Genomic DNA, 25,390 nt, shown 5'->3' on the forward strand with positions numbered 1-25,390 from the left:
TTTTGGACGAGATAATTTTAAATACATATTGGCAGAATCTGCGTTAGGGTCGTTATATTATGAACCAGAAATATACGGAGGAAGGAATGCATTGACGGGGACAACACTGGCACTGCTAGTTGCTGTGGGTGGACTGATGCCTGCTGGAGCGACCTAGCTATAGTAGCTAGTAGCTTTCCCTGAACCAGTACGTCGCACACACAAACTTTTCTGCCCAGGAAAAGCCCAGATAGTGTTGACTGTTTTACTGAGAAGTGGGGACATGCGTTCAGGATGCCTCAAACTGGAAGTTGCAACCGAAGCCCGATGGACCAAGAGGGACATTCAGATTTAAGTAAGTGTTCAATGTATTTACAGCTTATATGTGTGTGTGTGTGTGTGTGTGTGTGTGTGTGTGTGTCGCCACACCGTATTGTTTACATAAGTGTCAGAGGATATAGGCACGGCTTCAGCCTACAACTTTTCGGTCCAAACATCTTCTATTCATTCATTCAATTCAAAACTGTATGTATGGCATGCCATCTGAAGCAATGTACAGTATTAGCCATGGGCTCGTATGTTTCAGGGTTAGCAATGTAAACATTCAAGTGTTATACCTGTGTCCATTCATTCACTTAGGTCAGCCCAGATGGTACTACAGAAGGCTGATGAAGCTGAAGATGTCTTTGATGGACTGATGGTGAGCCATACATACTCAACTCAAACTTCATACATAAAGCACATTACTGTATTTGCTGTATTTAGTTTGACCCCCTAGAAAACTAGAGGGAATATCATTTTCAATAAAGGTTCACATATTTATATATGCTTTTACAAAGACCAGTGGTCAACCAAAGTCCCGTAAAATGTAGTAAATATACTGTCATTTATACTATAGGCCTACTGTGTCTCACACACTTTTATGACATGCAATGCAGCTCAAAGTGCTTTACAGAGCAATGGAGAGAAAAACGCAAGGCATAAAACATTGAAATAGAAGGCAGTCATGTAGGTTGGAAGGTCACAGATTCCGTTGTTTTCTTTGGCAGTATTCTGCAGTCCAGAATTGCAGTAATCGAGCCCAGAAAAAACAAAGGCATGGATCAGTGTTTTTGCATCATCTACTGACTGACAGGCTCTGATTCATGCAATATTTCTAAAGGTAAAAAAAGGCAATCTTGGTAACATGATTGTGTGAATACTTTCTACAAGTCAGGTTGCCAAGTCTGCTTATTATTATCATTGATATTTGATATAGTTGTAGCCTACCTACTAATTTGGACGGTAATCTTAACAGTCCAATACCCAAGTGTACATCACATGAAACATACTGCACATAGCCTACACACTCAGTCGTCCATTCCAGTAATCATTTAGTGCTTTCACCATTACTGACTCTTGTCTCACCACAGCATGTGCGTCTCCTGTCCTGGCCAGAAGCTGCTCCAGCGACATGTCATCATGCAGAACCACCTGCCTCAGTGACCTCTGACTAATGCACTTGTATGATTGTACATGTAGTTTGTTAGTTTCCAGTTCAACCGTAGACCCCTGTTTTTATAGATTTATGTAAATCAGTACTATTAAAAGATAGTTGATTTGATGTCAAGTTTGTTTTATTTTTTCTCATGTAGGCCTATTGTATTTATACATTTTGACCAATTCCTAATACTCTGAGGCTCAAACTGTCAATATTGCATCAAAGGCCACCGTGATACAAATCATTCACATGTCTGTTTATACAAACAAGACCACAATGGAAATAAGTGTGACTTTATGTCAGTGAATGTGTTTTATTGTACTGTAACATAAGGTTTAAAAAACAAGGCCACACAGGCAAAGTTTGTCCTCCTACTCAGATTACAAAAATCGGACAGTGTGCAAGAATCCCAGAAGAAAAAGGATCGAATCAATATTGCTATATAAAAATACTCTGTTACAAGTAAAAGTCCAGAATTAAAATTGTACTTGCACAACAATATTGGTAAAGGCTTAGGAGTAGTACATGTCTAATATTTGAAAATGAGATCACATTCTTTTATCAATCCAGATTGTGTTCAATAGCAACATACAAAGTAAATTGTATCTATATAATATACTGTATACTTGGGAGTTCCTTGAAAGCCACTTATTCATCTCTTGAGTTGAAGACAGCCACCGAGACCTCAGCTCCTGCAACAAATAAAGTATTATGCAATTATGGGCCTCTGACCAATCATGAGACAATATGGTAAACAATAAGGTTTTTTATTTTAGCAAAACATTTGAAAAATAGCAAATGTACAAGCTCGCAGCACGGCACCAACTCCAAGTGACGCACTGAGCTTGTATATCTGCTATTTTTGAATAGCCAATGCAAATACAGATGCTTTCCCGGTTTTAAATGCTTTTATGTTTGGTTTGTAGTTTGCAGCTTGATATGGAAAAAATTAGCTCTGTTCCATAGCCTTACTCTGAGGCTATGGACCAGAGCTAGGAAAAATGGTGGCGTTTATGTGGAGGGTGTTCCAGTTACAAACAGCAACAAAATCTTTATAATGCTGTAAGCATCAGAGACACTCGGTATGTCAAATTAATTTATAGACATCACAACAACAACCACGTGTAACAACAACCATGTATTTTGAAAGGAAATGCATGTGGTCTCCTCCTGTAATGCAATCGCCATTCATTCAGTGTCTGGTGTACTGTACACAGCATTGTAGCTTTAGTTTATTATGACAATAATGACATACCTCTGTTCTGCAACTTCTGCTTCGATGATGATGATGCTCCGCGTCAATTCTTCCATTAGATTGCGGTTGAACTGGAAGATATCTGCGTTGGTGAAATGTTCACTGCACACCCAAAGTGGTTCACACAGCTGGGATTGCATCTGTACTTCATAACGATTTCTAAAAACAAAGCCAGCCAGTGGAATTTCGAGTCCGACGCTGCGCACGTTCGAAATCACTACTATTACGCTACTTACTATCAGAGACTACTAACTACTATACCACCACTACTGCTGTTACTATTACAACCGCTAAATATTAGCTATTATTATTACTTCTATCGCTTTCAAGTCAACTCTAAACAACACGAGAAACTTTCAGATGACAGCTTCCTGGGGGCTGCCCTATACTCTAAGGGGCTGCCTCACTGCCTCTCTGTCTGTCGCGCAATGCACTGTGGGTATTGTAGGAAATGATATTACCGTGCCTCAGCTCATTACATGACTCGTTCTCCGCAGCGGTTTCGCCAAATGTAAATATTTTTATTGTTTTCATGAACGGATATCATACTAAAGCATGACAAAGGCCATATAATAGTGGCGAACCGATCCTTTAAATAATGCTACAGTACTCACACGTTAGCTGACATTGTCATTTATCATGTTAAATAATAATAAATGGTACGTTCTTATGGGTCCTGGTCGTTCCACGTAAACGTAAACGGTTTAAAACATTTTGAAAGTACTCTGGGGTTTTTTTAAATGTTCTAATAAGACGTAAAGTTAAGGATTACTTCTTATGTTGTTTCATCATGTAAACTTATTTATTTTTATGCTTGGCGCGACGCGCTTGCGCAGTCCACAAAACGGCAATGACATCATCCACCCGACTGTACTTTTCAAAATAAAACAAGTATTAGTCTCAACTGTACTTTTCAAAATAAAACTATACGAAAGTATCATAACGGGAGAAAGGGGATGAAATTTAGATTAAGATAATGAATTATCATTCTTTACATTAAAAAAATTATATATTGTATTTGTATTTATTTGTGTATTTCAATTTGATGTATTATTTTTTTATTGTTTAAGCCTACTGCCAGTGTGCATTTCCATTTTATGTTAAATTTAATGGACAATAAGGTTTTATTCTTCTTTCTCTTTCTCTCTCTCTCTCTCTCACAGACACACACACACACACGCACGCACACGCGCGCGCGCGCGCGCACACACACACACACACACACACACACACACACACACACACACACACACACACACACAAGTAGCCTATGTGATTAATGATGCTTTACCCCCCCCTTCCCCCACCTGCCAGCCTCCCCCAGGATAGAATAAATTGTACATATTCAGAATATTCTGGATGAATTTACCTACACACATGTTCTTTACATGTCCGTATCACAGCTAACATTTGTCCATACAATCAAAAAAATCTTATTTGATCTTGGATAATATATAATCCAGTGACATCATGTATTTCTTTTACTAAACCGGATTTTCTTTGCATGCATGCCTATATGCCTATATTCTATTCCAGACCGAGCATACTGAATTAATGTTTTGTCATCAAGCAAGCAAACTTAATTAAAATGGATACCTGCATGAGAAAAACGATCAATAGCAATGCACAGTATATGTTTTAATCTGGATTGTTGTCCAGTGATGCAGTAGCTCAATTTCAAAGGAGCCACTTCATCCATATTCATTTTGTCCAGACTGCCACACCTATAGGGCTGACAGAATGCCATACATCATGTTGGAAATGCCTGCAGGCTACATGTGATGAAAGAAAGGTTGCAGTGTGAAAAACAAACAGTAAATCCTCAGTGTTCATTTAACTCAGACATTGTGCAAACCTAACCAAATGTCCTGCATGAGTCCATTTGGTTACATTTGTACACTCTGTTACAAATGGATAAATTAATACTGAGGATTTTATTGAAGTATTTGATATTTAACGCTTACTTCCAAAACCCCACCAGGTTTGGGCCCATATAATGGAGCCATAAGTATTTTCATTAGTGTCCTTGATGTGTTCTATACTTCACAGACCTCCATGAGTGAGCCAGTGTTGAGCCCATTGCTTGAACTATATATATGAACGTGTGGGGCCAAGCTTGCAGTGCCAGTTAAGGACTTGCCCCTTTGCTTTAAAAGGCCCCTGGGTCCTCAGCAATACCCACAGAAGTCCGTAAGTTGATTGGATGAGCGGTTGAGAAATGCAAAGGACACATAATCACTTACAGTCACATACAAACAGAATCTTGTGGAATTACAGAAAGAAGAAAATAGATAGATATAGGCCCTTAATTTATTCTGTTGTCGAATACCAAAATTTGACTGATATGTTAACCATGCATTCTCATAAATGGTAAGCAGTTATTTTTTAATTGTCAAGGAAAATGGCACCCTCAGCCTCAGGATACCCCTGTAATTGGTAATATTATCACATCTCTGATGGACAAGAGAGAGGAGAATTTTATATCTGTTTGAAATGTGCAGAGATGATTACATGCACTTCATGGGTGAGAATTCTGTTCTCTTTTATAGATTTGCACTGTACATTTCTGTATGCAAATTGGTGTGTTGCTTTCTTGAGCCATAAATCAAAACAATTAAATTATATTTTTTACTGAAATGGTCCTGTGTGGAGTCGTAAATGAAAGATGCTCACTGCCATTTATTATCTCCAGATGGTTTTCGTCCATCATCTAGGCCTGCAGTCTTGTAGATTATAGAGGTCTTCAACGTTTCAAGGACCCCACAGGGACGGTGGGACCCCGTATGCATAATGCATTCTCCAGCCTGTTATATTAGTCAGTGCGGTGCCAGGTGTGAATCTGATCATCATAGTGTAGTGGTGAACTGGTGATCATATCAAGCTGATTTAGAACAGCCTCCCTCCACTCAACGAGCAATGACTATATGAGCTCGCTGACGAAGTGGCTGCTGGCCGTGGTGCTGAACTGAACTGAACTGAACTGAACTATTAATTCCATCATGGTAATAATGTATCAGAGCTGAGTCTGGCTAACCAGCTTGTACAAAACGCTCACCTGCAGTTAAAGACAGCGAGCGACAATCCACATCGACTAGCCTACAAACAGAATCATTCTGATGTTCATTAATAATGAACCAATTGAAGCCCTATTATTTCATACTGTCTGACGTAGACAGGCCTACATACCGTATGCAGCACATCTCATTCAAGACACTGCGACTTGCAGATCTGCCATTTTTGCCATCCAAATGCATTATATGGTTAAATGGGCCCTAAGAGATGCAGAAATTAACTAGAAAAAGTGCACTTCTGGACACAGCTGGTCTCCACCAGGAGGATAGGAGAGTGTTTAAAAATGTTTAGGAGTAATTTAAACATGTTTGTTTGGGTGTGTGTGTGTGTGTGTGTGTGTGTGTGTGTGTGTGTGGACCTCTTTAATGAAACTGCGGGTGCTACCCCATAATAGGCACCATGGCTACTTGGCTTTGCGTTGGTGCATCGATACCAATGGTATAACAGACGCCATCAGGTTGTAGTTGTTATGCAGTTGGCTGCACCTGCGGGCGAGCTAATTAAGTGCCCTAAACATAGTATAAAGCAGTAATATTATAATGTAGGTCTAATAATTATGTATTCTCAGTCTGTCATGTCACACATCAAAATGTTGCATTGAAGAGCAGTGGCCAGTGGGTAAGATCGACTCTCTCTCTCTCTCTCTCTCTCTCTCTCTCTCTCTCTCTCTCTCTCTCTCTCTCTCGCTGTGCGCGTGCGCGTGTTCTCCTGACAGACCACAACCCCAGCAGCTCTACCGGTGAAGTTATATTGCTTCATTGTTCTTTACCGGGGCGACGGCGAGCATCAGGCCGACGGATCGGACTCTCGCCTTCACGGGTTAACGTTCCTTCTATTGAACATATCGCTTGAACATCCAGACAGCAGCCATGGCAACCAGCGTCATGTCAGGTAAATGACAGCATCTCTAGATCCTCAATAAATAGCCATCGAGTGCTTTGGGAACATTATGGGAATTATTAATTCGATTGGAAAGGAAATGAAATACGTGACGCTGTATAGGCTGTACAGTACTGTAGATAGGAAGACCACTCCTTTTTGCAAATTCATAGCTATGATAACTTCAACTGACAAACATGCCTAAATGTCATATCACTCTGTATACTGACCCTCCTCATCAGTTACAGTAGCCTAATATTGGCTAATATCCAGGCAATTGATGTTGAATGCATGTTTGTAACGTGATTGTTTAATTGACAAATCCTTGCGAGAAGTGCTGAAAACATTGAAATGGTATAGCCTTTTAGCTTATGCTTATAGCCTAGCTCTAGAAAAAAGTATTTTACAAGTTGACAGTTTACTGTAACTGAGGTGCTGAGTCACTTTATTTTATTCCATCTTGGTTAATGCTTCATATAGTTCCCAATTCCATACTGTAGCAATTAACTAATGATTTCCTTTGATGCTTACACTGTAAAATCCTGAGTGTTCGTGTAACTCTGAGAGTGTATAAATGGAACCAAATGGACCCTTACTGGTCCATTTGGTGCCATTTGCACACTCTCCGACTCCGAGATGCTATGATTGGACAACACCTGCCCAGAACCAGAATTTGAACAGTGTAAAATATAAGGAATAACTTTTTTTGTAGGACCTCATACAGCCTTTAGACCAATATTTGCAGAATAATATCTCTGCCATCAGGGATGTGTTGTGCAATTTACCCAGAGGCACTCAGAGAACACAAAAGGTTTCATTTTGGAAACGTGTGTGTATGTGTGTGTGTGTGTGTGTGTGTGTGTGTGTGTGTGTGTGTGTGTGTGTGTGCGCGCGCGCGTGCATGTGTGTGTGTATGTAGGCTCAGGTGGTGAGAGATGGGTGGATTATGATATTGTCTAATTTTTCTGTGCCACATGTGGCAACACACACACACACACACACACACACACACACACACACACACACACACACACACACACACACACACACACACACGCGTGTGACACTGGATCAATAGTGCTTTGTCACAGCAGCCACACCCTGGAGAGTACATGTGACAACAGAGGGTGTGTAAGCAGGGGCACACAGCAGTCTGCTGTTGCATGTTAAGCATGTCATAGCTGCAGGACTATTCTCCATTATTTATCTGAATATTATAATCTCGAATATTTATCACAATTATTGACGATGATATTTTTCTTTGGTAGAAAAAGATGATTTTTAATCATTGTTGTTCCTTGGCATATATTTGGTCAAACATGTAAGTAATTGTCTCCGCCAGGCCGAGGGCGTGGCCGAGACTACGTTTTTGCCCTTGTCTGTCCGACCGTGTGTCTGTCCGTCTGTCCAAACATCACGCGAATCAGTACACATTGCCTCTATAGTTACCAGTATGTGATCAAGACAGATCTGTCCGATTTTTCAGAGTGGCCCGTTTTGAACGAAATGTCTCAACTCATAAACGCAGCATCCAATTGTCATAAAACTTTGCACACGTTCCCACTAGGACAAGGAAGAAAAGCAGCTAATCTCTGGTACCGTTGGATCGGAGTAAAACTTTGCATGCATGCACACTCCCTGGAGGCCAAGGAAGAACCTCTGCCCCAAAATGTTCACACCGGCCTGTTTCCCAAACATTGCTGGCCCACAATAACCTAACCATTCACATTTTTCTAGTTGTCACTGTGAATCTATTGTTCTTCTGTGAACCTGATGATGGAGAGAGATGAGAGATGAGGTTGTACAAGGTTCTGGACACTAATCCTGGTTTAATGATGAGGAGATGAGGGTTGCAATAGAAGAACACACACACGTGCACACACGCACGCACGCACGCATGCACACACACACACACACACACACACACACACACACACACACACACACACACACACACACACACACACACGTGTGTGTGTGCGCGCACGCGCGTGCGTGTGTGTGTGTATGTAGGCTCAGGTGGTGAGAGATGGGTGGATTATGATATTGTCTAATTTTTCTGTGCCACATGTGGCAACACACACGCACACACACACACACACACACACACACACACACACGTGTGACACTGGATCAATAGTGCTTTGTCACATTTATATAATTATACGACAGCCCAAATCTGGAGATGACATCATATTGACCTCATAGACTGGTCACATGATGTCTGACATCCTGGAAGGTATTCGCAGTTATTGTTCTCAGTTACAACTTTGGTCATGACGGAAGACATGAATTTAATGAACCTTCCTACATTATCACTGGATAGACATAGTGTGGCTTTCTGCGTTTGCAAATATTTCAGTGTGCATTCCATATACAGGTATCTGAGTACCGCTATTTAAGCTTGATCAAAGTCTGCACTCTAAAGTTCCACTAATCCTAGCAGCTGCTCGCAAGCGCCTGAACAGCAAATTAACAAGACGGGGAGAAATACGCAGGAGAGCCATGAAAGATAGATGAAGGTAGAGCACGGAGATGGGAAAAAAAGAGATTGGGCTAGAGACATGTCGGAATGAAGTGATAAATAATATTGCAGGGGCACGGCAGGAGAGAGAGAGAGAGAGAGAGAGAGAGTAGAAATAATATAATGAGAAATGTGGGAAGCTGGGCCTAATTTCCCATGTGGCTTCTGCTCAGTCAGACACAGCAGATAGATGTATTGTAGGTAGAGGTTATGGATGGATGTTGTGTCTATGGGCAGAGTATAGACAGTCTGCTGTGGCAGGATTAGAAACACTGTTACCCCACTTCATTGTCACAATCAGGCCATCGAGTCGACGAGGGCCACGCGCAGAAGCAGATTTAAGCCTCTCGACTGTAATTTGTTTCTTTGCACACCGTGTGATGGGGAGACTCTAAGAGATTTGGGAGGTACATGCGAAAGTCGGTCAAGGGAGTCTTTATTGATCCTGATTCAATTTTGTTTAGGTAATCAGATCATACACCAATCGTGGCTAACTGTAGAAAGTAGCCGTGGGCATCGATATCCCCTTAGTGCATTATCTGACTGATAATGAACGGACGGACGGACGGACGGACGGACGGACGGACGGACGGACGGACATTATACTTTTTGTGTAAAATCATGACAGAGATGCTGTAATCCTTTCTAAATAACCGCAGTGTAGTCTATTGCCTGTTGAAACTATAGTAATGCATATCCAAAATTAAAATATGTTAACTGAAGCTCACTTGAATGATGGTCCAAATTTCAATTAATTTGAAGATACTATTGTATGTACATTGGTGTGCTACAGTGCACCCAAAATGTAATCATCTGTTCAGGGAGAGCTCACAGGTGTTTTAATATTGCTTTGCTGATGGATTAGGGCCAAATTACATCTCTGACTTAATGAGTTGAGTTAAAACAAAACATGGTGAGGCAGAATTGAGTTCATTATTATATATGCCACGCATTAGTTGGAACTTGGAACGAACTCCCAGAGGATCTGAGTCTTGTGCCAAGAAAATAATTATTTTGCCTAAACAAGCAAATGGTCTGCTTGTCTTTCTATTTGGCATCTCCCAATAGGAGGAACGCAGTCTGTTCTTCCACCTGAGAGAGTTCCAAGTATTGTCTGCTGTTTCAGATGACCTTTACCTGGTCTATGCAGACGGGGTCATAGATACTCTGCTGTCTCACTGTCTTTTAACCACTTAAACCATACAGTATTGAGTATAATGTACATCATTGAATGGAGTTCCCGGACTCCTACTATAGCTTAGCCGTAAATAGCTGATCTACAAGGTGAGCTTGTAAATCGGCTATTTTTGGTGAATGTTCGCCACAGAATATGGATGATGCTCCAAGAGAGCATGGAGTGTTCAGCCGCTGCAGTGTGCCAGCTGCTGTATTCTGACGTAGGTTCAGTGGGTTCATTAGATGTCTGTCCCTCCAAAGTGACCTCTCCATCACTCTCTAAAGGAACAGTATAGCTAAGACATTTTTAACCACTTAGTTTCAACCTGGCATCTCTATTTTGGGCCTGTATAGGTGGACATTTTTCAAAAGAATTCCAAAAATAGCGAATATAGCAGGTAATTCTACAAACTCACGCAATGTCCTATGTGCTATTTTTGCATGGCACCTTCGTACGACCAAGTATAATAATAGCAGCTTTCACTAATGGTCACTGTCAATAATAAAAAATGTAAACGGACATGCAGGGCTTCATACGCACAACAGGAATGAACACTGTACTTGTGTTTGTGTGTGTGAATGAATGCAACCCAAGCACAAGCAGCTGGCTTCTGCCTGGCTGAATGGTCCTTACAGCAATTCCTACAGCAGATATATAGGATTATGTTATGTAAGCTAGCTGTGCGTGTGCGTGTGTTGTGTGCATGTGTGTGCATGCATGTGTGAGAGAGATGTTTGGAATCTTTGCGCATGCTAAATGGCTGCGTGAGAATGTCGATGGTTATTTCAAGATGACAGTTTGCCTCTTAATAATTCACTACATGACCAGGCAAAACTCTGCACTCAGATTGCCCTCGTGGCTACAGCTGCATTGGAAGGAAACGTGCTGCCTTCCTGTTACTCCTGTATGTCTCTCGATCTGGTCATCATCATCCTCATTTGGCACAGGCATGCAATGAAGTAAATAAAGCATAACTCACTCACCACTCTCTTCAGTGTTTTATTTCACACGATCAAAGAAAGGGCCATCAAAAACCACGGAATAGATCCAAAATACAATGCAATACAAAATATTGAAAATAATAATCTGACCTGGGAAGGAGTATGTATTTTACCCTGCAGATCAAATGTGGTTGCTTCTGGGGCACTCTATTACCTGATTTTGTTTTATTTTTTTACAATTGCTGCAAACATTTAATTCACATTTTCAGTTTTGTATAATATTGCTAATGATATACGACTCTCAACACTTCAACTCATATCATTTAATCAAATGTATTTCACAAAGCAGGATCACCAAAGTAGCTAGATAACTTGGTTAAAACATTTTTTTAAATGTTAGCAATCATCAACATGCATGCATGATTAAGAAAAGAAAAAGTAAAGTGTTTCATATAGGCCTATTGTTTTACATATTTATGTCAGTATTGCAGGGGTAACTTTAAATCTTACTTTGTAAAATAAAATGTTCACCATCATACCACATCATGCTCACAATGCGCTTCTGAGCGGAGAACGAATGACAGGTCTTTAAACAGGATGAAGTGGGAGGGGGATTGTGTGACAATTAATCGTCAAGCAAAATGAAATGGTCGTGACAGCCCTACTGACAACTCTTACATAAACAACAGCCCGTTGAGCTGGTGAACTCGCTCACACAAGACCACAATCCCACTAGACGCCCTGGAGTAATGTTGCATGCACAGTCAGCAGCAGCAGCAGCAGGGGAGGGTCACATTAAATATTGCATAGTTGTACTCTGCTCTAGAGCAAAAATAAATAAAAAGAGAAGAGAGTGAGAGGGGGAGCTGCATCACAGTCTTCACCTTTTCAGATGACCTTTTGTTAAAAGGTCGCATTAAGGCAGGAAGTGAACTGGAAATATTCAAAAGCGAGCTACATTTGTTAATTAACCACTTATATTTCTATGCTTTCAACCTATCACTATTTGTTGTGTTCTCTGTGAAAAACAGAGATGGTGTGTGCCTTACCTCTGTATATTAATTCCGCCCAAACTGGCCTGTTGGTCATACAGTAAATGAATAACTACTGAATATTCAAATATAGATTCAACCAATAGCTTAATCTCTTTCTTTCTCTCTCAGCCTACACGGAGAAGATCAAGGAGATGTCAATGATGTCAGTACTGTGTTCATGTCTGTATCCCCAGGCCATCTCTACTGCCACCCACTTCCAACATGAAGGTCAGTAACACGTTGGAATAGATGCTCTGTTCTGGATTCATTCATGTGGAAATCCTTCAATGCAGCCATGAAAAGTGTCATAATTACAGCAGGATTGTTACGGCCCTAGGTAGCCTCATTTCTTATTGTTAACCCTCTGAATGTTTGGTGCAGCCAAATGCGGCACAGCATAACAAAATATACATAAAAAAAAAAAAGTCTAGTAAACAATGAAGGAGAACATGGAGGTTTAAAAAGGCACAAGAAAAGAGTCCAAGAATTACTCCATGGAGGCAGTGGGACAGTTGATTAAAAGACCAAAGAGAACATATGTGTCTTCAAAATGACCCAAGAGGATGCAGTCCTAAGAACAGTAAGTTCCACAGTTTTGGTGCTGCAACCAAAAAAGCACGGTCGACTTTTAGCTTCAGTCGTGTGCGCTGGACCTTTAAAAACTGGTCATCTGATCCAAATAACTTAGTGGTGTCGGGGGGCTGGATTAGGTCAGATATAATGTAGGGCAGGCCATATAAGTGAAGGGGCAGTGGGGTAGGCTGGGAGGTGGATTGGTGAAACGTGGCTGGCCTGGAGGTAAGCAGGTACTGTAGCAGAGGGCGAGTATGATTCTGAGGCTGAGGGAAAGGGTTGTGTTGCAGTAATGTCCGGTGTCCACAGGGTAGAGCTGTAGCAACTCTTCTATTAGATGGCTGGTCACAAGGAAAAGAGTTGGCAAGTACCAGGTTACTACCCCAGAAATCACAACATTGACGAGTGGACTGAGTGAAGACACACGGGGAACACACAAACAAGGGCACTGACAGGAAAATGAAAGGAAAGATATTGAATATCTTGTAGACAAGGTGACTGTTATCGATCAGTGTATGCAAAATATGATGAATGAAGTCCGAGACATTATTGTATGTTTGACATACAAGTGTGTTTATCAGGGCCATGCTCTGTAGAGTGGACGACAGCAAACAATTGAGATGGCGTCACTGTGTCATTCTCTATTCTCTGAGAGCTGACTGGGCAATATTTTTTATTGTTACATCAGTGTGATCATACCCTGATTGTTCCTTTTATACACTGATGGGCAAATGAATGATAAAAAGCTAAACGTAACCTGTCTGTTTCCTCAACATATCCATGGAGCAATGGAGAATGTTACTGATACCGCATCACATTGAACAACATAATTTTGAATATGCAGTGTGATATCATACATGATTGTGATAGTTTGATAATAAACCTTTGAATGCAATATTTATTAGGGTATATAAATAATATTGTGACACCTTTTCATTCTCACCACATGTATTGAAAAATTTAATGTTATTGTGATTAGATCTACACCGTTTAAAATTACAGTATGCCATCGATTTAGATTTTAAGCCCTGATGTGCTGCCAAAGACACCCGTGCAGGGATTGCTGGTGTATATTTGTTTATAGCTATTCCTGCTGCAGTGTACATTAGAGAATGTGAATGTAAGACTCAGCAATTTGAACCTCAATGGACAGAGGAGAAACGGCACTTGAACACGGTGCACATTCTCTACTGTACATTGTCCCTGTCCCTTAGTGTTATAGTATTCAGCTTGAGTTATACTTAGCTGCACACAGGTGTTGCACACTGATAATAGCCAATCTGCAAGCTTGTATACTAGATCTGCTATTTCTGGGGTGTTACACCCACGTGCAACTGAGTACGGCTGGAAGAAGATGCATATTATTCTCATTTCCAGTCACCACTCAGGTAATGCATGCCAGCCATTTTGGCTCCTGTGTTTCTCTCCAGACATTGAGGTGAAAGACATTGAGGTGAAGCCGATCAACAAGCGTCTTTCAGGCCAGTCGTTCGAGGTCATCCTGAAGTGGCCCACTGAGCCGTTGACAGATAGGCCCAGCCCCCTGGCCTCACCTCCCAGGAAGGAGCTCTCCCTGGGAGAGCTGCAGAGGAGGCTGGAGGATGCCGAGGAGAGGAGGAAGGTAGGAGGAGGAGGAGAGGAGAAAGAGAGGGCGGGAAACTTTTGAGGGAGGCGTGTGACCATTCCCAAGCCAGTTCTTTTGTGGAGCGTTTGTTTTAGTTTGTTTTCAGTCAGCTTCCTGTGTATGTGCAGTATGGAAACAAACAGGTGATAACCTATATTGCATCCAAACTATTCTTTTTTTTTTTTTAAGATTTATTTATTGATAATGCAGATATCATTTACAACAATGAATTACAGAATCATGATTTTCTTTTTTTTTAAAACAAGACAAGACAAAAAACAGTAAAAACAAACCCCCCCCCCCTCCCACCCCAACCCCATAAAGGAAAACTACACAGCTCTCATTACTCTGTATTGTACAACATCAACTCGGATAAATACGTGAAAATAACATTATAAATAAAACTAAATCAACCCAGAGGAGATATTGAAGGTAGAACCTCAAAGAACCTGCCCTATATCTTTTCAAAAGTAGCAGGCCTTCTTACATTGTACAGTATCTTTTCAGGGGTACAGTATGATGAAAGCTCATTCAGCCAGTGTCTCTGTGAAGGTGATTTTTCAGATTTCCAATTGTGTGTGTACATCCTGTCTAGTAGTGTCAAGTAATAGTATGTCAACAATGTGCTATATATATATTTGTTTCTTCTTTTCCCTCTGTGTGTTAAGCATGTGCAGCAGCTATATCTGGTTGGACCATATAATGTATAACCTAATTCTGATCAGTGTTTGGGTCTATTGTATTACGCCTCTTGTGCAGATCCAAATAAAATAATTCAAATGTGTGTGTGTGTGTGTGTGTGCGTGCGTGCGTGCGTGCGTGCGTGCGTGCGTGCGTGCGTGCGTGCGTGCGTGCGTGCGTGTCCTGACTCCAGTCTCAGGAGGCGGATGTGCTTCGGTATCTGGCTGACCAGAGGGAACATGAAAAGGAGGTGCAGTTCAAGGCCATGGAAGACAATAACAACTTCAGCAGGATTACGGAGGAAAAGCTCATCCACAAAATGGAGGTCATAAGCCAGAACCGCCAGTCTCACCTGAACTCCTTGAAGCAGAGGCTGCGTGAGAAAGTATGTACTGTATGTTCCATTCACTTTCAGTTCCCTCACCTGTTTTATTTTTGTGCTTGATGTTTTGTTTTTGGGGTTTTTTCCGCCTTTTCCCAGGAGAAGCACGCCGCCGAGGTGCGTCGGAACAAGGAGCTCCAGGCCGACCTCTCTGGATAGGAGATGAACGTCGCTGGATGAATCCCCAGTGGGATGCGTGTTTTTAGCCTGAAAAAACATTTTTTAACACTTAAACTTGTCGACAGTCATCATTTTCGCTCTGTGTTCTACTGTTTAGTCTTATATTCACATATTCAAATTCAAATTTAGTGGAAAGACCTGACAATGACTGTAGTTTGTCATGATCACACAACTATGTAGGCCTAGTACTGCAACATTTTACTCTACAACCAATCGTACATTCCACAAAATTTAAATGTTGCTGGATTGCAGGCGATACTTTTAGAATGTGATGATTTGTGCATGCGCACTTATGCCTAATTTATATTTGGTTGCGCGCACGCACACGCACACGCACGCACACACACGCACACGGTGCCACACACACACATACACATACACACACACGCACGCACGCACGCACGCACGCACGCACGCACGCACACACACACACACACACACACACACACACACACACACACACACACACACACACACACACACACACACACACACACACACACACGCACAAACACACACACACACACACACACACGCACAAACACACACACACACACACAACCTGCAATGCTGTTAACTTGTGAGTACTGATGGGGGATGGTCTGTTGTGTTGATCTAGCTATGTAATTAACAAATAAAAGATTGATCTGTCCATGTTTTTGTGGCAGCTGTGTGTTTGTGTGTAGTGTACGGTACGTGCTTGTCTTCTTATATTTATGGGAACCAATACCATATAGATTATAATTTGATATAAATAAATATACAGCAAAATGTGATGACATTTGACAAAATCTTGGTAATACATTTCATTGGTTAAATATTTATGAAACCCAGACATACTAACCTGGTGTCCCTATTTTGGGCATGCCATTTTTAGTTCTGTCAGAGAGACAGACAGACGCGTGCGCACACACACACACACACACACACACACACACACACACACACACACACACACACACACACACACACACACACACACACACACACACACACACACACACACACACAGGCGTGCTCGCATGCACACTCACTCACACAGATGGTGATGATGGATGATGACATCATGTGATATAAATGGCCTATGGTGGCTGTCATATAAAAAATTAGATCTTTCACAGACAGATGGGAAACATGTTTGTCGTTGTTCTGAATCTAAAACATTCTGGTGGTGGTGGTGGTGGTTATGACCCTGGGCGCTTTACTGTTATCTGGATGAATGGGACATATTGATAGTGATACAGTATATAATCAGGGACCCAAACCTCCCCAAAATGGGCTGAACCCCCCCCCCCCCCCCCCCCCCCCCTAAATAAATACATTGAGAAAGTAAACTCTCTCTGCTACAGATTTTCTACCTTGACTTTGTTTTAATTCATTATTGTTCTGCATCTGGATGATAGGCCTATATTTTACAAAAAAACACCTCCACAATTTCATTTGGAACATTTAGTTTTAATGTTTTATAAGACAGAATAATAATGTCACGGTTAAAATGTCAATAAATAGACAATAGTTGCAACATTTGATAAAGTAATAAACACACATGCACGCACACACACACACCACACACACACACACACACACACAGTCACACACACACACACACACACACACACACACACACGCACACACACACACACACACACACACACACACACACACTCTTATAGATGGCCTCCTATACAGCCATGCTGTAAAAAGGTCACACGTTATTAGCTGACAGAATATTATCTTCATTCTCTCTGTTTCTTGACCACATTTTCTGAAAAGAAAAGGCGTAGAGAAATGGGTCTATGACTGAACTGAAGAAGGGGAAAATATGAACTATACTCGCTTCATCTGTGAATTGTTCCAGTTTATATGCCACATCAGGTTGTGATATACGGAGTGAAGCTCCCACTAATCCCACGATACCAACAATGTGGGTTGGAATCCAGAGAACAAGAAAGGATATGATGATTCTTGAGATCAGCTGGCTTGTTCGTTTGTTGCTGGTCAGAGCTGTCTCTTTCACCTTCTGGTACAGGCAGATGTAGAAAGATGTCATGACAGAGAAAGGCACAATGAAACCCAACAATAGCTCCACCACTGTGGCAGCCAGAGTTTGTCCTTCCATCTGTGGTGGTCTGGTGCAGACAAAATGTCCTTCCTTCATCATGCCATAGGAGGCAACCGATGGCCATGTCAGGAAGCAAGACACCCCTCACAGTCCCACTAGCAGAGCTCTCTCACCCTTTTTACCTATCTGTGCCCACCTGTGGTGATGAAGTACTATCACAAAGCGCTGGATGCTCATCAGAGTTATGGTGAAAATGTTGACAGAGAGACTGCAAAAGGTCAGGAACGAGATGAACTTGCAAACATTGTAGTTTATCTCCCAGATTCTTAGTTTGTCAACGATCCACACAGGCAGCGTGATCAGACACAGGAGGTCACAGCAAGTCAAGTTCAGCATCAAGAGATGAGTGAAGTTGTTTTGCTCCAGTTTGCGTAATAGAAGCACCAGTACAGCCACATTCCCAGGAATACCAAGGACACAACACAGGATTAAAAGAACCAATCCGGTCATATATGATGGCCTTGTGGAAGATTCCACTTGGCTGGACGGTGTGTTTGGTGAAGTGAGGAGACATGAGTTGTTGATGAAAAGCTCTTCCATTTTGTTATAGAAGAAAAGGTTTTGATGTTGGTTGCACCAGCAAGTATGAGGATTGAAGACTGGTGGTGTCTGTGGCTTATATACATTTGTCTAATATAATGATTCTAATCGAAAAGGGAACTTCCCCAGCAACACTCATTTACATTTGGTGTTGAACAAGGATACTGCATGAACCAGCTACGCAAGCTGGCCTTTCATAAGCAATACTGATGACTCCTGAACAAGGAAATAGTATGGCATAAAACAAACAAACTGCTTTGCTTAGAAAACGAAATATGCCAATAGGCTTTCATGCCTCTTTCATTGTACCTATCACATTTGTTGTACTGGATGCTGTACACAGAGATGGAACAGAGATGTGGTTTGATGTTACTGTGCCAGAGACAGTGTACAGCATTATAGGGGCGTGCTGGAGATTTGCTCTCCACTGACCGCCCCTTTCTGTTCATCTGTTTATCTGTCCATCTTTGAAACACAAGTAAAAAATCTACTTCAAATTCAGACTAAAAATGAAGTCTGGTTATATGACTCATTTGAGTTCACTTAATATTCTATATATGAATGTTTTATCGTAGTGATTACACAAGAAAACACACGTGATGTCTTATCCACAGCACTAGAAAAACTTAAATCATGCCAACGTCTCTGATAACTGTTATTTTCTCCTTTTTAATTTGATTTTTCCAATTGTAAAATATCTGTCTCGCCTTATTTACTATTATTATTATGATTATTTATTTCTTGATGTATTGTAACCCTGTATCTGTTTCGCTGTTCAACCTGTGGGGTGGGAGGGTGGGGTGGGGGAAAGAAACCCCTTTTCTTTATTTATTTTAACAAAAAATGAAATAAAAAACTTGATCACAAAAAAAAAACTACAGTTATAATATACAAAAAAAACTACCGGTATATGAACATTGAAATATTGTTAAATAAAGTAAATGTAAAAACTGTCCTATTGTGTTTCACAACTTCATATTATCATATTCATTCATATTCCTTTATGGTCATTAGCTTTTAACCCATTTTAGACTGAGGCCGTACGTTTCAGAACTAAGGTTGATAACCACATGGACCCTTGTAGATCTTAAATTCTTAAGGTACATTATTGTTAAACATCTGCATAAATTAATTTACAAGCCGTTTACACAATTAGAGAATGTAGAAGAATTGTCATTTTGATCAACATTTGCCTGTTACCTCTCCTAATGGTACCAACATCAATACAGCATGGAATTGTGGACAAAATCTTATCCAACAACAACAAAATATTCTTTATAAGTTTGGGTTTGAGAGGCTAAATGTCATCAAATGGCCTGTGGCTCAAATGTGTCTGAGAGGCTAAATGTCATCAAATGGTGGTCCGTGGTTGAAAACCTGCACTGGACTAGAGCAGTGGTTCCCAAAGGGGGGTCCGGGGACCCCCAGGGGGGTCCAGGGACCCCCAGGGGTCCTTGATGGAGTTCCAGGGGGTCCCCCAGCTAGATGATAGTTTGGAACCAAATGGACCCATATGGGTCTGTAACTCAGAGAGTGTACAAATGGACCCTAAAATTTGGTTCCATTTGTACACAGAGTTACATTAACAGTGGTTTCTACAATATTTAAATTGGGGGAAATGACATTAAATGGGGGTCTCTTATGGACCCCCATATGTCAAATGGGGGTCCGCGGGCTAAATTAGTGACAATTTGGGGGTCCAGGACATGAAAAAGTTTGGGAACCACTGACTGCACTACTTCAATCACAATCACATAGCACCCCCATCTGGCAGAGTCAGGTATTAGAGTTATCTTCAAAGTTCAAACGTTGGCCGCCAAACCGGACAGTCCAATTTACCTTTCCACCCCCAGACCGTACCAACTTAAAAACACGGGGGTGTAACGAGGCTTAATACATACAATAACGTAGTGAACATGTATATCACATCATTTAATCAGGTTATTATATATATATATATATATATATATATATATATATATATATATATATATATATATATATATATATATAAATAACATTTTGGTTCTACAATACAATCCAAGTCCATGTATCAGTACATGGCATATCATTTCATAGTCATAAAATTGAAATCCTGTTAACTTAATGGTATAATCCAATTCCAGTCCCCACCCACCCACGCCATCATTCATTTGGCATAATTTCGACGCTGTTCTGTAAACTTCTGTTTGTTTTAATGCAATATAAGTATTTATTTATTTTCCCAACCGTTAGCATATAGTTTACCCTCGGCACAAGGAAATAAGTCCCCAATATAAGCAGCAATATGTACATCAAACAGGTAAGCTGACAGCACATGGTTTAGTTTAGTGATATTTAGCACTAGTTTTCATGAATTTATCGTGCATGTATGTGCTAATTCAAAGCCTGTACACGTTCAGTGACTTATTCTGATGAATTGAACATATGGAGCATTGACTTGTGCTTCCAAACTCAATAATCACCGCTCGGCGCTTCTGCACAGAAAGTAGTAGCCGGGCCCCACGAGTCAGAACCCTAGCCCAAACATTTAGACTCTCGTAGAAGTTTTTTTCGATTCTGACGAATCTCTAAAAAAAAAACCCTCTATGAGAGTCTGTTTGGGCTATCAGAACCCAATGGTACAGAAACTTTACGTACCGTTGGGTTCTCTTCTGACCATATAGGTTCTGACTGGCGGGGCTAAGAATGCACTGAAGACATGCATGTCTTCAGTGGATTTTTTTTAAATGAAACAATTGAAATAATTCAAGCTTTTCGTACAGCTCCAATGTTGGTTTAGTTTCGTTTAGGCATTTTGGAACTTTTCTATTTGGATGAATGGGCTATGGGTCGGAACCAAATGGATTTGGTTTCATTTGTACACTCTCAGAGTTAAATTTACATTGATTTTACTATATAATTTGGGGGTCCCAGAGATAGAAATTACATTAAAACATATGGTGCTCTGTCTGTAGACTAAAATTCATGTCAAACTGGGGGTCCTTGAAATTAAACGAATCACTGCTAGAGCATTTTATAAGTTATTTATGGGGGTCCTGGCATAGCTTTTCAAATGGTGGTCGGCGGGGAAATTAGTGTCAATGTGGGTATGTGGCGGTCCTTGACATGAAAAGGTTTGGGAACCACTGATTTAGCACTCTTCCTGAGCCACTTACAATAAGCATCAATCTAAAAACAATGTCAAACATAATCATCTGTAGGCCTACATTGAACCATTTCCAGATAAACTATAGCAGCTGTCGTTCTCAAACTTTGTCATGTCAAGGACCCCCGTCCCCCATACAGGCAATCAATTGTACAGAAAGGTAGAAACAGGAAGCTAAGGCAGAGTAAACTATCAATAGAACACAATCAGGAGAAATTAGGATTAAAAGATAGTCTATAAAAAGAGTTTTAAGTAGAGATTTAAAATGTGGGACCGACTCAGCATGAGCCTGATTTCCAGGGGCAGAGCATTCCATAGGGTGGGGGCCCTAAAGGAAAAGGCCATGCGACCAGTCAAGTTCAGGGGCCCCTTTGGTAGGACTAGTGACTAAACCAAACCAAAAACTGTCTAAACTAAGTACTGCATTTATTTGGTTCCATTTGTACACTCAGAGTTACAGACCCATAAGGGTCCATTTGGTTCCTAACTAGATTCATTTAGCTCTAGGGACCCCCTGGAACTCCCTCAAGGACAACTAGGGGTGCCCGGACCCCACTTTGAGAACAAATGAACTGTAGGATCCCAGAGGTAAACAATAATAATGTATCATTTGGGAATGACCCCAGAGTAGGAGGGAATTACTTTTTGGACTGTTGTGCACAGGGACGTGCAGAGAGTGGTAAGAGGCAGGGATGAAATCTCGTAAGAGGGCATGGTTGGACAAAAATAGCAGATCTACAAGCTCTCAACCCAGCACTCTTGAGCTAGTGGAGATGCGGTGTAACGACAAGTTCAGGAGCATTCAGAGAAAAAGCAATTCTTCCTTCCGGCATGACATGGAAAGGAGAGGGAGGGCATTTGCATTTCTTCCACCATAGTAAATGCTGCATTCGTGGTCTGGAGAGGACAGTTGTTTTACAGACGGGTGGTATAAAAGGCAGGGGCTGAAGCCCCCTTTGACGTCTATGTGTGCACGTCCCAGGTTGTGTGTGTGTGTGTGTGTGTGCTGCTGCTGCCAAATCATTGTTCTGTTTAATCTCCAGGTCATCATCCAGGGGTTCCGAAGTTACAGGGACCAAACTGTTGTAGACCCGTTTAGCCCAAAGCATAATGTCATTGGTGAGTACTGTTTAGTGCAAAACATAATGTCTGTTTATTTATATGAATTATAGTAATCAATTTTCATTTCGGACACTTTCACACATCCCTACCAGATGCCTTTTTTTTTTTCACTTAATTTTTATTGAAGGAAGAACAGACAAAAAAAAACTCAACTAACAAGACAAAACGGGAAAGAAAAAAAAAGAAAAAGGACACAAAGTAAAAGGAAAAAAAGGCTGCAACAAACATTCAATGAAATCCTATTGCAATATCGCTAGGCTGAGAGAAGAGATTCCACTTTTCCCACTTTTTATAGAATTTATCCTCTTGTAGTCTCAGTATGAATGTTAGTTTTTCCATAGAATACGGTTCCTCAATAATGTCCATCCATTGATCTTTCGTTGGTGGGTCCTGTTGGTACCAGCGTCGTGTGATTGCTTTTTTACTTGATGCTAAGAGGATCTTGATTAAATATTTACCAGATGCTTTTTAAAATTGTTTATTTGATGTTTATTGTTATTATTTTCCTGTCGATTACAGTTGGACGAAATGGCTCAGGAAAAAGTAACTTTTTCTATGGTAGGTACTTACCAACATAAGTTACATAACTAAGATAAATTATTTGCACTTTTTGTTTTGTGGAGTTTTGTTGATTGAACAGCGCAGCAAAAACATTACTAACTTGACGAAAGACTTGACTTGAAAGTTGGCAAGGTACATTTTTGACTTGAAGCATTGATTGACTAGGCTGACCTCTCTGGTTCTTGTTTCTTCTCTTTAGCCATTCAGTTTGTGCTCAGTGACGAGTTCAGTCACCTTCGTCCGGAGCAGCGACTGGCCTTGCTCCATGTAAGTAATAGTCAAAATGTCAAACTCCCACAGAATCATTTGGATGGTTAACCAACGTTTATGCTGTCAATTTGCACAAGATACATTGTTAAGGGCTTTTCAAACGTGAAGCGAGGAACGCAGACCTCCAGGTCTGCTCAAGAGGGGTGCAAAGACGCAAGCGTAAAAAAAAAGCTAAACAGAATCCAGGTCTGGTGAGTCGCGGGCGTGTGCACGTAACGAGCACGTGTGCAACAAATTCACAGGACCACGCTCATGTAAATACGCTTGCGTTGTCGCACTGCGACTGCTCCCCAGTGCCCCATGCAAAAACGCAGGTCTCATTGAAAATGAACTATAGGCGCGTTATATCGCTTCACGTTTGAAAGGCCCTTTTAGACAGAAAAATGTATGTTTGTGTTAGGATCGTTCATAAAAAGAATTAATGATGTGTGAAAAAAATTGTTTGTTTTCTAGGAGGGAACTGGACCTCGTGCCATTTCGGCTTTTGTGGAGATTATGTTTGACAATTGTGACAACAGGCTGCCGGTAAGACCTTTTCATTTTATATACACATCTACTTAAATCTTCTGACATGATCTCATAATAATGCCCATTTAATACTCATGCATGCATCTTGCATTTTTAACAACAGTGCAACAGTTACTCATGGATGGGATAACTTCATGTACTTACTTATCTATCCTACTCTTAAAAAAAAAAGGTCTGTCCATTCGACAGCAATTCGATGATATTGCTAATACTACGTGCTTTACTGCTTTGATCACAAAAGCTTGTTCTAACTAGGGCTTTCACTTCTAGTGATTTTGACTAGTTGCCTAGTTGACTAGTTTATTATATTATTATATTATTAGTTTAAAAACTAATTTAAAAATAAAATGTTTTAGTTTTTTAATATTTGTACATTTCAAAACTGTACATTGGTAGCATTGTAGCTGATCTTGAGGCCTACAAAAACGGGAAAAAGTCTGACATAATAGCCGGCTGTCTTTGCCTCCCCTCAGATTGCCAAAGAGGAGGTGCCCCTCCGCCGTGTCATTGGTGCCAAGAAGGACCAGTATTTCTTAGACAAAATGCAGGTGACGTAAGTACTGCTGTCAGCCTGCTGCTTGTCTGTCATCGCTGTAAAACCATCATTTGTTGTGAACGCACATTTGTTTACTTCTGCGATTCTGCTTTTCTTTTAACAGTAAGAAAGATGTGATGAACCTGTTGGAGTGTGCTGGCTTCTCTCGCAGTAACCCGTACTACATCGTCAAACAGGGAAAGGTGAGTGTGAGCGGCACCTTCACGCGATTACTACCACTGTTGTATTACTCATGAAATTGGTTTATTAGTTAGTTAGTTGCTGCGAGAGTGAGGTCTAGCCAACACCAACTCGGGATTCCTAGATCGCTGCCCACCACAATTTCCTATCCAACATCAGGTTCTTGAGCTCTTTAGTGTAGTCAGCCAAGCTGTCGCGCCGCAGCACATCTACTGTACATACTGTAGGTGGTACGCTTCTTTCCCCTCCTGGCTTTGCCCTGCGTTGGCTCCCATAGGGTCAATTGACTTGCCTCAAGTTCTGGGTGCCTGACGCAGTGCCCTGACAGCCTCATCCTTCTCTCTCTGACTTTGTCTGTGACCTGTGGTAGGTCCACATTTCTGATGTGGTCCGTCCATATGACACCTAATGAATTGCATTATTTTTATTTTTATAAATTTTTTGGGGCTTTTCCAAGTGCTCAAAGCGCTTTACAATGGTTCATTCATTCATACATTGGGAGGTGAAGCGGCGAACAGTCGATGCCAGCGTCCTCACTTCCCACATTCACACACCAATGGTGGCGAGCTCACACCGACCAAC

At 41.1% G+C, this 25,390-nt stretch overlaps 2 protein-coding genes and 1 long non-coding RNA gene across 3 annotated transcripts in view; all 3 read left to right on the top strand.

The window, feature by feature from the left end:
• The first annotated feature begins 216 nt into the window (after window positions 1–216).
• LOC308316213 lies at window positions 217–1,670 on the top strand. Its single transcript, XR_013964132.1, has 3 exons — window positions 217–334; window positions 619–679; window positions 1,392–1,670. It is a non-coding gene; the product is annotated as an uncharacterized lncRNA (long non-coding RNA).
• A 4,888-nt stretch (window positions 1,671–6,558) lies between these two features.
• On the top strand, window positions 6,559–16,395 carry LOC308315431 (stathmin-2-like). Its single transcript, XM_080763396.1, has 5 exons — window positions 6,559–6,677; window positions 12,471–12,569; window positions 14,345–14,535; window positions 15,413–15,604; window positions 15,701–16,395. Exons 1-5 carry the CDS (start codon window positions 6,656–6,658, stop codon window positions 15,758–15,760), a joined length of 564 nt encoding a protein of 187 aa, XP_080619522.1. The 5' UTR covers window positions 6,559–6,655; the 3' UTR covers window positions 15,761–16,395.
• A 4,317-nt stretch (window positions 16,396–20,712) lies between these two features.
• LOC308315100 (structural maintenance of chromosomes protein 3-like) overlaps window positions 20,713–25,390 on the top strand; it is a gene marked incomplete at its 3' end in the record, with an annotated part of 31,388 nt that continues 26,710 nt past the window's right edge. Inside the window, exons 1-7 of the mRNA XM_080762929.1 lie at window positions 20,713–20,745; window positions 22,635–22,710; window positions 23,233–23,271; window positions 23,474–23,541; window positions 23,998–24,069; window positions 24,546–24,625; window positions 24,732–24,810. Of these exons, the coding sequence (XP_080619055.1) occupies window positions 20,731–20,745; window positions 22,635–22,710; window positions 23,233–23,271; window positions 23,474–23,541; window positions 23,998–24,069; window positions 24,546–24,625; window positions 24,732–24,810 (429 nt within the window). The 5' untranslated portion in view covers window positions 20,713–20,730. The remainder of the gene's footprint in view (window positions 20,746–22,634; window positions 22,711–23,232; window positions 23,272–23,473; window positions 23,542–23,997; window positions 24,070–24,545; window positions 24,626–24,731; window positions 24,811–25,390) is intronic.

This window comes from Protomyctophum bolini (assembly GCF_963924005.1).
Source record: "Protomyctophum bolini genome assembly, chromosome: 5".
Taxonomy (NCBI): Eukaryota; Metazoa; Chordata; class Actinopteri; order Myctophiformes; family Myctophidae; genus Protomyctophum; species Protomyctophum bolini.